The sequence below is a fragment of the Nestor notabilis genome, unplaced genomic scaffold (genome assembly GCF_000696875.1).
Source record: "Nestor notabilis isolate BGI_N333 unplaced genomic scaffold, ASM69687v1 scaffold18501, whole genome shotgun sequence".
Classification (NCBI taxonomy): domain Eukaryota; kingdom Metazoa; phylum Chordata; class Aves; order Psittaciformes; family Psittacidae; genus Nestor; species Nestor notabilis.
In genome coordinates, this window is record NW_009916250.1 from 13,928 (window position 1) to 27,399 (window position 13,472).

The following is a 13,472-nucleotide window of genomic DNA, read 5'->3' on the forward strand; positions in this document are numbered from 1 at the left end:
TTACCACTGGATAGCGGAGTGGTGGTGGCAGCGAAGGGACTTAGAGGTTGCTAAGAGTGTCCTTGTTTATTTGCTGAAGGTCCAACAGCTCTGTGGTCAGAGACACACTCTCCATGTTAACAAAAAGGCCATTTATTATTTAGCAGCTGAAAATGCCAGATGGCGATGGCTCTGCTGCTTGCGGGAAGAGGGGAGGGAGGGAGATGTGCACATGGGGAGAACAGATTGAGAGCATCTCCATAGGAAACGGCTGGCCCCAGCCAGAGGTCTCAGTGGCCCAGGTGTTTCTGGAGCTGCCTGATGACAAGCTGGAGGCAGGCAGGCTAGGGCAAACAGCTGCCACTGGCCAGAGTGGCCCACTCATTTCCCATGGGTCTCCCCTTGTTGGGGGGAGAACAACCTTCATGGGTTGTTGTCGCAGTGGGGCCATGCTGAGCCTTAAAGTACTGGACCAGGAGGTAGGCCATGACTGAGAGCGCTGCAGGAAGGCTCTGCCAGCCCAGCCTTCACTTCACAGCTAACTGCAGGGATGGTACTTCAGCCCCAAGTCTACTGGGGTGCCCTTTGGAGTAGTATCAGCGTATCTCAGTTCTTTTGCGAGCCACACTAATGGTCAGCTGTCCCAGCTTGGCCTATGATGTCTCTAGACACCATGGACTGGCCATACTTATATGGCTGGGGACCTCCACGGAGAACCAAAGATACTGTAAGCAGTATGGGCAGATCTCTAGCAGACACTGAAGCCCATGTCCCAGGTGAGGGTGCACCATATGCACTGTAAGAGGGACTGCTATGAGTCTACATGTCCGGGGGATCTTGATGCCTGTACTTCAGTGTTTTCTGATGTCCCTTCAAAGCTTCTATGCAGGTAGCCAGATGCCAGCCTAACCCTCAAGTGGGGTGAGGCTCAGGCTATGCTAGGTTCATAGTACTGGTCCAAGCATTCCAGCCACTCTTTGGCTTCCAGTGGAGATTTTTCTTTGGACTGGAATTTATGCTTCAGAAATGAAGAAAATAGCAAGTCACCATCTCTCTGTGTTTAATTTGAAACCTGCAGGCACCGAGAGTAGTTCTCAAGTTCTTCAGCCCTCTTCAGAGCATTCATTGAGAATCCCTTGGGAATCCCAGAATTTATCAGGTTCTCAGAGCCTTTTTTTTCCCTCTGTTAACTCTCGTGTTTGAAAACCTCCCTCCTCCTCAGTCTTTCCTTTTCCTGGACAAGGAGGTCAAAGAAAGTCAGTCTCAGACACACAACCTGTGTCAGCTCCTGCCCCAGCACTGCCATTCTACCTGCTTTGCTCAGCTGTGGGGTAAGGGTGTCTGGGCTCCTCAAGAGTTTTAGGGCAGAACTAATCTCTTCAAGCAGGAAGCTGCATGGTCTAAGAGAGAGAGGCTGAGGCTACAGCAGTACACACAAAACCACGTGCTACTGTAGTGTCCCATCTGTCACACTGACACAGCAGAAGTAAATGTTTCCCAACAAAAGACAATCTGTGTAGAGCTCAGGAAGATCCCTTTTCTAAGCCAAGGCATTTTGTGTGTGCTCTCTCTGTGCTCCCCAAGGACCTCTCTAATCAGGTTTCCTTTGGTGTCGAAGAAGAGTTCATCCTGTCTGGGAAAAACCACCATAAACACTTTGCATCTCCAGGTCCCTGGAGGTGCTATCTGTCTGCATTCTCCATTGCTTTATCAGACCGTGGCTCCTGCTCTTCTTCCATCCTGTCCATGTGGGCTGTGAGCATCCTGCAGCAGGGATCTGCTGTCACTAGGTGACTGCAGGGGCTGCAGCACTGTCCCAGTTGGGGCTGGAATATAGGTATAAAGGAGGGAGAGGAATTAATGCCCAATGGCTTGAATACAAGGCTCAGAGGATTACGTGTTAATAAGCATCCATGCTGAGGTTTCACAAGGCCTTTGCACGACCACAGTATACTGGTCACAATATACTGTGCTCAGCATGTCTGCAGGGCAAGGCACTCATGTAACTCCTTATAAACTCCAGGCTGGCCAGAAGATGTTCCTGTCAGGAGCACAAGTCCCCGAGAACAGGGATGTAGAATAGCTGCAGTTGGAAGGCCTCATTGAAGGTTATCTGATAAATGTCCTTGCTAAGGACCAGGCCAACTTCAAAGATAGACAATGTCCTGAGACAATGCTGCTTTGTCTATCTGCTCCCATCCCCCACCCTCAGTAACCTCAGTCTTCTAAGCAGGATTTTTAGCCCTCTAGGATTATCTGCTAGAAAGTACTAGATATCCTGACTCGTGGCCTTTTCAAAAGAGACTTTAGGAACCCAACCTGGTTGCCATTTGGAAAGCCCACTAACAACATATTAATGGACCATCATGAGAGCACCATGAAGATGTCCCCACTGTCCCAGGGTGTCTCTCACCCCAGCAATGTGGCCAGTCTCACCACAGTCATAGCTGTCCTCCTCTGAAGGCCACTCAGCTCTCCAGGCTCCAGGTGCAGCTGGTTAAGGGTGCTGGTGGGGGCTCCAAGGCACAGAGTCGTGGCAGGAAGGCACATGTGGAGAAGACTCTGGCCCTGATGTCCCCACACTGTGTTTGTTAGTGTGTGATGTGCTGGTTCCCTCTCCTGTCCTTCTTGCGAGTGCAGTCGCCATGCAGCACCATCTTGGCACACAGATCTGTGGCATCCCCATGATTAGTAGCCATGCTGGCTGCTGTATGGTGCTTCCTCCCAGGGGTCCCAAGCACTGCAGGTTTGGAGAGGATCATCTCCTACTTAAAGCATGGTGATAGGAAAGGTTTTGGAAACAAGCCACAGTCTTGGCTGTTGATAGTGTTTACTGCCAGTGAGGACTGTAGCCTGTGGTATCAGCTTCTGGAAAAGATGGGGGAAGCCTGAAGTTTAGGGTTCTGAGAAGCTGATTCTTCTAAAGACATCAGAATGTCTTGGAAGGAGCAATTCTGCTCTGCTGGAAAGATGGGAGGTCCCATGACCCCCAATTCACACATATTGTGATGCTGGAGAAGGGAGGGCTTAGGAATGCTTTTGCACACAGTAGATATCTGGCAGTGGGGAGCAAAGCAAGTGCAGCTCCAGCAGCCCAGTTGTTAACATCATTATTGTTGTTGTTCTCAGAAACTCATGCAAATGCTTTGGCTCCTCATTCCTGCCTGCTGACCACACCAGGGTGGCCATGACTCAACCAGCTTCCAGGACTGAGGGGCAGAGGTGGTGAAAGACCTGTCTCAGGTATGATGGAGACAAACAAATAACATGGGGTTTAATGGAGAGGGGAAAGGAATGAGATTTCTCCAGCATCACCTGCTGCACTGTGTCCCATAGGCCCTACCTGGGAGAAAGTGGGACTGGGGAAGCTCCAAGGTCATCATCCAGTCCTCTCCCCTCCCTTCCCTTACCGAGCTTCTCAGACCTTGCTGGAGGACCTGGAAGAGCCACGGCCCCTTTTAAAGCAAAAGCTCCTCCATCTGCACCTGTGCCCCTGTATTACAGGGTGAGGCCAACGACACCACCGATGGAGAGTGTGTACTCAGTGGAGCCAGCACCTGAGGGTGCCAGCCCCACCTCACTGGATGTGCTCAGCTTCCTGGACACGCTGGTGAACAGCACAGAGGAGCAATGCTTCAGTGCCCGCTCCCGCAGCACCGTCCTGGAAGGGCTGCCGTTCGGTGGTGTGCCCACTGTGCTCACCATCAACTTCATCCTCTGGCTGGTGAGTGGGCCAGGAGGGTGCCACGTTATGGGCACCACAGTCCCTGTGGTGTCAGAGACTGGCTGTAAGCATGGGGAGGGAGAGAGTGTTATGGGTGCACTGAAGCCGCATCCAGGTGCAGCCTGTGTGTCAGTGCGCTAGGCTGACTGGGGGAACAGGGGTGAGTGCAGGGGACCAAAAGCTTTGCCTGCATCCTTGTGGGCAGCAGTTGTGAGGTCAGGGAGCAGGAGCAGTTTGGCTTGAGAAAGGAGTTTTGCTTGAGCTTGGGCTCATGAGTGAGAAAACAGAAAGGAGGGACGTGAGGAGAACTTAAGGGGCAAGACCTCACAGCAAAACCCTTCACCTCTCCTCTTCCTTCTTCTTCCAGCTTCTCCTCCTGATCTTTTCCTGCCTTCGGAAAGCAGCTTGGGACTACGGGCGCCTGGCGCTGCTGATGGACAATGATAGGTGAGGAGGATGCACGGCCACCACGGGTGGTGGCTCCAGACTCTCCAAGTGGTCTGGCACTGCAGGGTGGCCCATGGAGAAGCTCAGCAAGTGTCCCTGTCCCTCCTTCTCAGTGGGAATTGCCTGGCTGCCTTTGCCCATGGAGGCACAGGCACTCTCTGCTGCTGGGAGAGGGAAAGCCTAGGCTAGCTTTGATTCCCTCTTGCAGGCATTGTCTGGTGACTGTGCTCTTGGTGCCAGAGAGGGCACCTGGGAAGGACAGAGGCTCAAGAGCTGCTTTCGAGTGGGGACTGAGCCACTGCCTCTCCTGCTGCTGCTCTCTTGGTATAAGCAGGGCTGGCCAGCCCAGGAGGCAGGCACACAGCAGTAACACTGCTCCTCGTGTCACAAGGCAGCTTGCTGGGCCCAATCTTCAGGCTACGTGCAGAATTTCACCAAACCCGCAGATGACCTGGTACAAACAGAACCCAGACCAGATTTCCAGGCATGCTGTGCTGCCTGCAGCTGTCTGACAGAGCACAGCTTGCCACAGGCAGCAAAGCAGCTTTGTGCAGACGGGTGCACAAAGGAGGGGTCTCTGCAAGGCTGGGCAGCCCACAGGAGCAAACTCTGTAAAAGGCCTCTCCTGCCTTATGCCCTCCCCAGCTGTTTTTGGCCTTGGGCTCTGGAGCTGGGTCTGGCAATAGACAGACATGTTTCCATCCACCAGGGAGGTGAAAGGGGCAATCAAGACTTAAAATGCAAGTTCAGATTACATTCTTTTTTACTGTAACACCATTTGAGAGGGCTGAAACCAGTGGAATAGAAAAAAGTATGGTTCAGCAGTTCCTTGTCTTGGACCTCCGGCCAGTTCTCCACGAGCCACCCCATTGTGGGCCAGGGCCACGGAGGAGCTGCAGGGAATTGTCAGCACAGAGGCAGTAGGATGCAGCCCCTGCCCCAAGCCCAGTGCAGGATGCGGGGAGAGGGGAGGTATTTTCTGGGCTGCTCCCTAGAAGTTTATCCAAGAGTGCTCATCCTCTCCTGTCTGCTGCTTCTCTCCTGCCTCACCTCTCCACCTTTCTCCTCACTGCAGTCTGACGTCGCTTTTCTACGGAGAGCAGAGTGAGAAGGAGAAGTCCCCATCGGAGAGCAGCCCCCTGGACACCGACAACAAGGACATGGTAAGTGCTGGTGGCCGTGGCTGGAAGCCCAGGCTGGGCTCATTTTGGCCCAGCCCACCCTGCTCTCCACCAGAAACCCAGCTCAAAAGTTAAATGGGAGAAATTAAACACTCCAGCTCAGGGTTTCCTGCTTAACACCCATGAGCAGCAGTTTCTTTGTCCTAGCTCATTTTGAGGCACCTACCTGGAACTGCAGCCTGGAGGGAATGCTCCTTCCAGAGCAAGCATCTCCCAGCTGTATGGCCATCCCTGCTGGCTGCGGGGACCTAGTCAGATGCATGGCCAGAGCCTCTTTGTGCGCCTGCAGGGACCTTTCTGGTCCCTTTCTGGGACCATTGGATCACACCTCCACCTTTGCCAGAATCATCTTTTTTAAGTCATGCTTTTTTTCTCTCTACCACACCAGGCACAGACAGATACATTTTGCTGTCTGTGCCTTTCTCTTTTTTGGCAGCAAAAGCTCAAAAATCGGTCACTACGTGTGACTGTGAAAAGAATGGCATGACTTCCCGAAAAAAAAACTAGGCAGGAAAGGTAAAGAAGCAAAATTCTTGCAGGTGGCAGGAGACCTGTTTAAAGGCTCGATACTGGATGCTCTGGGCAAATGAATCAAAATATAAGGGAGAAAGACCACAGGGAAGCCAGAACAGCTAAAAAGCAGATTAAGGGAGATTATTAGAAGCAGGAAGAGATCCTTTTAAAAGCCAAGCTGTTCCCAAATGAGGAAAATCTAAATTCTGCCAGGTCAGATTCAAAGCACATTAAGGAGGAGAGAAGAACAGTTTTGAGAAGAAATTTGTAGAGAACATAAAAACAAGTTCTGGATTTTTTTTTCACATATGAAGAACAGAAAACCTGCCAGAGGGTTTGTAGGGCTGATAGATGTTGAAGGTAGAAAATGCTTGCTGGAGAAGGTGAGAATGTGGCAGGAGAGCTTAATTTTTGGTCCTTGTACCCAGTGAGGAGGAGCTTGAACAAATTCCTGCCCAGGAGCCCTTCTCTGTGGGGAAGCATCAGAACAGTTGGAGGATGAGGTTGCAATAAAAGCAGCCTGACAAATTCCTGCTACCATCACAAATTCCCAGTAGGAGACACCCGGCTTCTCGCTCCCCCTGAGATGAATAGCCAAGCTATTGACTGCAGTGTGCATCCTCTCTCCTGCACATGGGGATCCTAGAGAATTTGGAACCAGCTGATAAACCCTGGTTTTCAGGAGGGTTTCTGGAAAATCCAAAAACTACATTCCAGGGAGTGTGAGGTCTGCATGGACAGCCTCCTAGACATGGTTCTCCAGAGCAGAGCCCCAGAGTGAGATGTAGGAGGGGAGTCAGCCCGGTTGTGCTAAGGGGATGTTGGGCTCCTGCAGAGCTGTTGACACAGGGATGTCTGCACCTCCAAAGCCTCCCACTGCGGTCAATCAGACTAAGCTGAGCTGTGGGGAAGGAGGGAAGGTCCTGGCATGAGTAAAGGCAGGGGATGGAGAGAAAGGAAAAGCTGCCAGCTCTCACAGGGCAGGGTAAGGGAATCCCACAGCAGGCTGCCTGGGGTCCCTGCTGTCCAAGGCCAGCATAAACCTCCAAGAAAGGGGTGAAGAGGAGTGGCCAGATAGCTGAGTGTTATTCTGTACAGCTGTGACTGGGAGGGCTGCAGAGGGACATTGAACTTGCATGAACTCTGGTGTTGGTAGAACATAAAATAATGCATAGGGGAGAAAATCCTAATATCACATACGCGGTGACAGGGAATGAGCTATTACACAAGATAGTGCTCTACAGCAGTGCCGGCTCAGCACTCAGTAGTGGTCAAAAAAGCGCATTGCACGTCAGAAGCTGCTAGGGCAGGGGCAGGGGAGGGTGTTGCTGGAAGCCAGGAGCCTGTGTTGCAGAGATGCCCTCTGTTTCCCGTTCCTCCCCACACAGCTGCCTTTGCCACTGCTGCAGATAAGCAACTGGGTTGAGCATCCCTGGGGCACTTTGGCGCTGCTTCCATTTGCACAGCCCTCCAACCCCAGGGTTGGGGGCTGAGCCCCAGCACCACACCACCTCTGCCTGTGTCCCCAGCATGTATCATGCCCTGACTCCTCACTAGGGAGGTTTGGGGTGGTCATCCCTGTCTCATCCCGACTCTTTTTCCTTCCAGGGATTCTGTTCCTGGCTCATTTCTATCTACCAGATGAAGTAAGTGTGTCCTTTGCATCATAGCCGTGCCCCACCACTACCTGCCTGTGGGGAGCAGGTGCCCACAGGTGGTGGCCCATCACCTGGAGCTGCTGGGACCAGCAGCAGAGCAGAGCCCTCTTAAAACATCCTCTCCAGAGAGAAAGCAGAGGAATCACCTCTGTGTTTCCTCCTGGCCCCTGGATCCTGTCCCAGAGAAAAGGTCTTCAACCTCTTCTGGTAGGAGCTGGTTGTGTAATGAGGTGGCAGCCCAAGGGCTGCTTGTGTCCCTTATCCACTCTGTGCCCAAATCCCATGTGCAACAGGCAGGATGCGTGAGGCCGGAGCAGCTAGGGTCCCCAGGGCAGGAGGTGGGGGGGAGGCACCACCAGTGCTCACCCCCACCTGCCTCTCCCCCAGGGACGAGGAGATTCAGAGCAAGTGTGGGATCGATGCCACCACCTACCTGTCCTTCCAGCGGCACCTCCTGGTCCTGCTTATGCTGGTCTGCGTGCTCTCCGTGGCTGTCATCCTGCCGGTCAACTTCTCGGGGGACCTCCTGGGTAGGTGTTTCACCAGTTGTGGGATGGCTCAGGACTGTGGTGCAAGCTCCCTAGCCTCAGGGTGAGCTCTGTGCCGCCAGGACAGAGGACAGAAGAACCCCTCCATGAGGAGCCCCCATGTGAGCAGGAACCCACTATCAGTTGTCGGACAGAAGAATGCAAGAGGCAGGGAGCTCCAGGGCAGCAGGGGCTTGGTGGGGACCTGGCAGATGGAAAAGGAGGGAGCAAAGACCAGAGTCACTAACCCTGCGAGCACTGACATGTACACTGTACTGGGTTCCCTTAACACCCTGCTTCTCCTCTTCCCCTGCAGGACACAATCCCACCCACTTCGGCCGGACAACCATCGCCAACATCCCGACGCAGTACGTGGCTCCCATGTCCAGGGAGGGCTGTGGGTGCTGCCACTGTAGTGGGCACTGCTCAGAGCACCCAGACACAGCGCTGGTCACAGCCCCATGCCAGGGACAGGGACAGGTCCATGTTGATAGCAGTATGCTGCTTGCAGTAGACCCCGATGTCTTTCTGCATCACGTATGAACACAGTTGTGGTGGCCAGCATGCTGGCACTGCTTACTGCACCCCGCTGCCAGCAGAAGTGCTCTTATGGGTGCAGGACAGCCTCAGCTCTATAATATCTCAGTCAACACCCTGGACACTGCCCCTCATGTCCCCAGAGTGGGGGTCAAGCAGCCAGCTCAGGGAGGTCCCAGTGGGTGGCTGGGGTGGTTACTGGTGAGATGCTGAATGCAAGGCTGGTCTGAATGTCACATGGCTGCCACAGTGGTCACTGAACTTATCTTCCACCCCTCCAGGGACCGCCTCCTGTGGCTGCACAGCATCTTTGCCCTCATCTATTTCATCCTCACAATCCTCTGCATGGCTCACCACTCCGTCCATCTTGAATACAGAGAGAATGAGAAGGTGAGCAACCACCCCTCCTCCAGCCCTGCCTTGCTCAGTGCTAAGGGACAACTTTATGCTTTGTGGAAAGAATGGTCCCAATATGTTAGGAGAGCTTTAGAAACAGCCTGGGCCTGGGCAGGCGGGCAAAGAGGTGGCTGGTTTTCTTCAGCTTCTGGAGAAAGCCTGGCTGCCTGGTGGCAGATCTCTTTCTCTTGCTGCCTTGCTCTTGAGATTGAAGCTCTGCTGTGTCTGTCTGTCTGGGAGGTGGTGGTGTCCAGCTATGCACCCAGGGTCTGGAACGAGCATAGAATCATAGAATCGTGGAATGGTTAGGGTTGGAAAGCCCCTTAAGATCATCTAGTTCCAACCCCCTGAGCATTGAGGAGGTTGGTGCTGACCTCCGGTGTGGCAGTCAGTGCCCCGGCTCTCTTCTGCATTCCCAGTGGCTGAGTGAGCAGGGCGGCAGCGAGACACCCCATAGATAACCTGCCCCCTCTGCCCCTTCTCCTTCCCCAGGTCGCCCGGACACTGATGGTTACCCACATCCCCAAGGAGATCACGGACCCTTCCCTTATCATCAAGCATTTCCAGTGAGTAGCAGTGTGCCACAGCCTCGCTGGCTGGCTGACAGGCAGGGGGCTTCCTTGTGACATCGTGTCTCTGTACCCACAGTGAGGCTTATCCCAGCTGCACCGTCACCAACGTCCAGTTCTGCTTCGATGTGCGCAAGCTGATGAAGTTGGATGCAGAGAGGTGAGTGCTAGAGGTCCCCATTGCCGCTGCGGGTGGGGTACTGCTCCTGCCCACCATGTTGAGGGACGCAGTCTGCCTCTGTCTGCCACTTCCCAAATGGATCCTTTCCCCTTTCGGCTTCCTGGCAGGCGCAAGGCAATGAAGGGCCGGCTTTACTTCACCACCAAGGCGCAGAAAGAGGGGAAGATCATGATCAAAACCCATCCCTGCGCCCGCGTCTTTTGCTGCCGCTTCTGTGGCTTTGAGCAGGTAGGAGGGTGCGGACAGGGCTGCCGGCAGCACATTCCCACCATGGGCAAGGCAGAGCAAGTGCGGCAGAGCCCCGACTGCTCCCACAGGTGGACGCTGAGCAGTACTACGGGGAGCTGGAGGAGAAGCTCACAGACGAGTTCAATGCTGAGCGCAACCGCATCACACTCAAGCGGCTTGACATGGCCTTCGTCACCTTCCAGGACGAGCGGATGACAGCTGTGTGAGTACTCCTCGTACAATGGGTACAGGGATGTCCCTCAGCCTGGTGGCCACTGCTGCTGGGGAATCGGGTCATCTTGCCCGCTTCCCAGCCAAAGCCAGGCAATGGGTCTGTCTGCCACCTTCCAAGATGGATGCTCTGTTGGGGCTGTGGGAAGAGTCTCACAAGAAGGTGGGGGGAGGAGGTTCTGAGCCCTTGATCTGGACCTGACCCCTGGCTCCTTCCTCCTGCAGGATTTTGAAGGACTACAGCCACATCCGCTGCCGCAAGCACCCCCAGCAGTCCTCTGTCACCACCGTGGTCAAGTCACATCACTGGGGCATTCGCTATGCCCCTGCACCTAGTGATATCATCTGGTGAACCCCTGTGGTGGGAGGGAGGGAGGGAATGGGGAGAGCAGCTGGGGGAAACTTGTGCCTGTACCTATAGGGAGCTCACATAGCTGTAGAGAACCTGTGCCCATATCTATAGAGCAATTCCCCCCTAGGGTGGCAGGGGCTGACAGTCCCTCCTGTGATCATAGCAGAAGTCAGCAGGGGTGCCTGAGGTGATCACCTAATGGAGCAGGGCTTAGCCAGGCAAAGTGTGGGGTGATTGCCAGGCTCTGGTTTCTCCAGCCTGACTCTGAAGTCTCCTGCAGGTACAGATTCTCCCTGTGGCCATCCACTGGTCCTGGGGGCTCTGCAGGTATCAGCACAGCAGTGCAGGAGAGAGAGTCAGTGAGCTCAGAGCAATGGCTGCCAGGATGGTTGGTGCAGGTAGTGGGAGGCAGAGGTTCAGGGGGCTGGGCTGGGCTGCCCAGGACGCATGGCTTTTTCTCCACATCATGTCCTAGTCGTGCTTTCCTCTCACAGGGAGAATTTATCAGTCCATGGCACATCCTGGTGGGTGCGATTCATCCTCCTTAATATCTGCCTCTTCGTCCTTCTCTTCTTCCTCACCACGCCAGCCATCATTGTCAACACTATGGACATGTTCAATGTCACACACCCTGTGGAGAGCCTCAAGGTAGTCCCTGGGGCCCCATGCCAGCTTTCCCAAAGGGTGTCCCTTTCCAAGCCTGTCTGTGACAGGGGGAGGGCATCTACACTGGCCTAAGAAAAAGAGCCATCACTGGGATGAGTGTTGATGAGAGGCAAGGAGTGGTCATGCCCCTCCTTGCCATCCGTCGTCTTCTTGTGTTTCTAGTGGCAGAGCCCTGGAGCACCTGTGCAAATTTGAGCTTTGGTACTGGTGTCCATGGAGGAGGGCAGGGTTAGGGTTAGGAGCCACACAGCCAGCAGCATGTCTCCTTCCTGCTCATTGACCTGTGAGCTGTTGGAGAGGCACTGGGGCTCAGAGCACACCCATGGTGACTTTGGCTGGCCTCAGCCTCTTACCTCCTGAAACAAGTCAGGAAGGGCATGCCCCAGCACACCCCTTGCACACACCATGCTGTGCCAGGAGACCTGGACACCTGCCTCCAACACTGCTGAGCTCTGGCAGGCTCCTGAAGGGGTATCTGGCATCTCTCCTCCTGCAGAACCCCATCATCACCCAGTTCTTCCCCACGCTGCTGCTCTGGGCCTTCTCTGTCTTTCTGCCCTTCCTCGTCTACTACTCAGCATTCTTCGAGTCACACTGGACAAGGTAATGGGGCTGGTTCCCCCAGGGCTGTGGTAGATGCTCTGCACCAGCTGCTCTGCCACGGAGAAATGCAGTGTTTTTCTCTTGCCCCCCTCTCCGCAGGTCAAGTGAAAATCAGCTCACCATGCACAAGTGCTTCTTCTTCCTGGTGTTCATGGTCATCATCCTGCCCTCACTGGGGCTGAGCAGGTAGAGACAACCCTTCTGCACTGTTCTCCCTGCTCCCCAGCAGCTGGGATCACACCCGAGCCCCTCACCTCCTGCAAATCTGCCCTAAAGGGCTAAGGAAGGGCCCACCACTGCTGAAACACAGCTGTCTCGGGAGGAAAACACCCCCTCTGTAGCCATGCTGATCTGCTTCCCATGGTCATGGACAGAAAGCTTCCCTACAGAGGAGGAGGGGAGTGGAGCAGCTTGCCAGGTTGCCATGCTCACCCTCGTGTGCTGGTGGAGCCCTGCTTGGGGTCAGCCCTTCAGCAGACCCTGAAAGGACCAGGTGTCTGCAAAGCCCCAGCTATGACAATCCTGACCATCCAGGGGGCAGAGGCGAGCACCCATGCTGTGGTGGTCCTGTGTGGCAGAAAGGGCTGTTGTGACAGTGTAGAGTCCAAGGGGTCTCATCCACCCGGGGCAGGGCAAAGCACACACCTGCTGGGTGCCTCTCACCTCGCTCTGCAGCTCCCCCTCTCTCTGAGCTGCTCCTCTTCTCTCTGCTCCAGCCTGGACCTTTTTTTCCGCTGGCTCTTTGACACCCACTTTCTGGACCAGGCTGATGTCAAGTTCCAGTGAGTAGCCGGGAGCTCCTGAACCTCCAGGAGCACTTGACACCAGCCCAGCATGGCTCTCCCAGCCGCCTGCCTGCCCTCACCCACTGCCTCCCTGGGGCAGGTGCGTTTTCCTCCCGGACAACGGCGCTTTCTTTGTCAACTACGTGGTCACCTCGAGCCTGATCGGGACAGCCATGGAGCTGCTGCGCATCCCGGGCCTCCTTGTCTACACTGCCCGCCTCTGCTTTGCCAAGTCTGAGCCCGAGCGACTCCACATCAAACGGGTACGTGGCTCTGGTCACCTCTGAGCCTACACAACCCCCAGCGCAGCAGGGACATGCTAACTAGGAACTCAGGCTGTCCAGGTCCTATGGGGAGGCTTGTGGGGACTTAAGGCTAACAGGGGAAGGCAGTCTTGTAGGCTGGGATGCGAAGGCAATTGCACTCTTTGCAGCAGCACGGGCAGTAATGACACTGTTGTTTGTGCCCCAGAGCCAAGCCTACCAGTTCCAGTTTGGACTGGAGTATGCCTGGACCTCCTGCATCTTCTCTGTTGTTATGACCTACAGCATTACCTGCCCCATCATTGTCCCCTTTGGTGAGTGTGATCCCATGCCTGTGGTCCTGCTCTCCCTGGCCATGCAAAGAACAGCCTGCAGTGGTGTGGGAGTGCAAGTTTCCTGCATGGTACAGGAGGGCACTCTTGGCCATCGTCCCCTGGACCTGCTCTGCTGTCCCTGTGACTTGGCTGTCCCCATTGTCCTCCCCTCAAATGCCCTTCTCCTCCTGCCAGGGTTGCTCTACATGCTGCTCAAGCACATGGTTGACCGGTACAACATTTACTATGTGTACATCCCCACCAAGCTGAACCAGCGCCTCCACGTCGCCGCCATCAGCCAGGTCGTGGTGGCCCCCC

The 13,472-nt window shown here is 54.7% G+C and overlaps 1 protein-coding gene across 1 annotated transcript in view; it reads left to right on the forward strand.

Moving 5' to 3' along the window:
* Positions 1-3,505: 3,505 nt before the first annotated feature.
* The window catches only part of TMEM63C (transmembrane protein 63C), a 13,027-nt gene continuing 3,060 nt past the window's right edge, over positions 3,506-13,472 (forward strand). The window contains exons 1-19 of the mRNA XM_010024497.1: positions 3,506-3,703; positions 4,071-4,150; positions 5,226-5,313; positions 7,453-7,490; positions 7,890-8,032; positions 8,346-8,397; positions 8,848-8,956; positions 9,455-9,528; positions 9,611-9,691; positions 9,820-9,940; positions 10,030-10,163; positions 10,397-10,519; positions 11,018-11,171; positions 11,686-11,792; positions 11,892-11,978; positions 12,509-12,574; positions 12,678-12,840; positions 13,049-13,154; positions 13,350-13,465. Coding sequence (XP_010022799.1) covers positions 3,506-3,703; positions 4,071-4,150; positions 5,226-5,313; positions 7,453-7,490; positions 7,890-8,032; positions 8,346-8,397; positions 8,848-8,956; positions 9,455-9,528; positions 9,611-9,691; positions 9,820-9,940; positions 10,030-10,163; positions 10,397-10,519; positions 11,018-11,171; positions 11,686-11,792; positions 11,892-11,978; positions 12,509-12,574; positions 12,678-12,840; positions 13,049-13,154; positions 13,350-13,465 — 2,040 coding nt within the window. The remainder of the gene's footprint in view (positions 3,704-4,070; positions 4,151-5,225; positions 5,314-7,452; positions 7,491-7,889; positions 8,033-8,345; positions 8,398-8,847; positions 8,957-9,454; positions 9,529-9,610; positions 9,692-9,819; positions 9,941-10,029; positions 10,164-10,396; positions 10,520-11,017; positions 11,172-11,685; positions 11,793-11,891; positions 11,979-12,508; positions 12,575-12,677; positions 12,841-13,048; positions 13,155-13,349; positions 13,466-13,472) is intronic.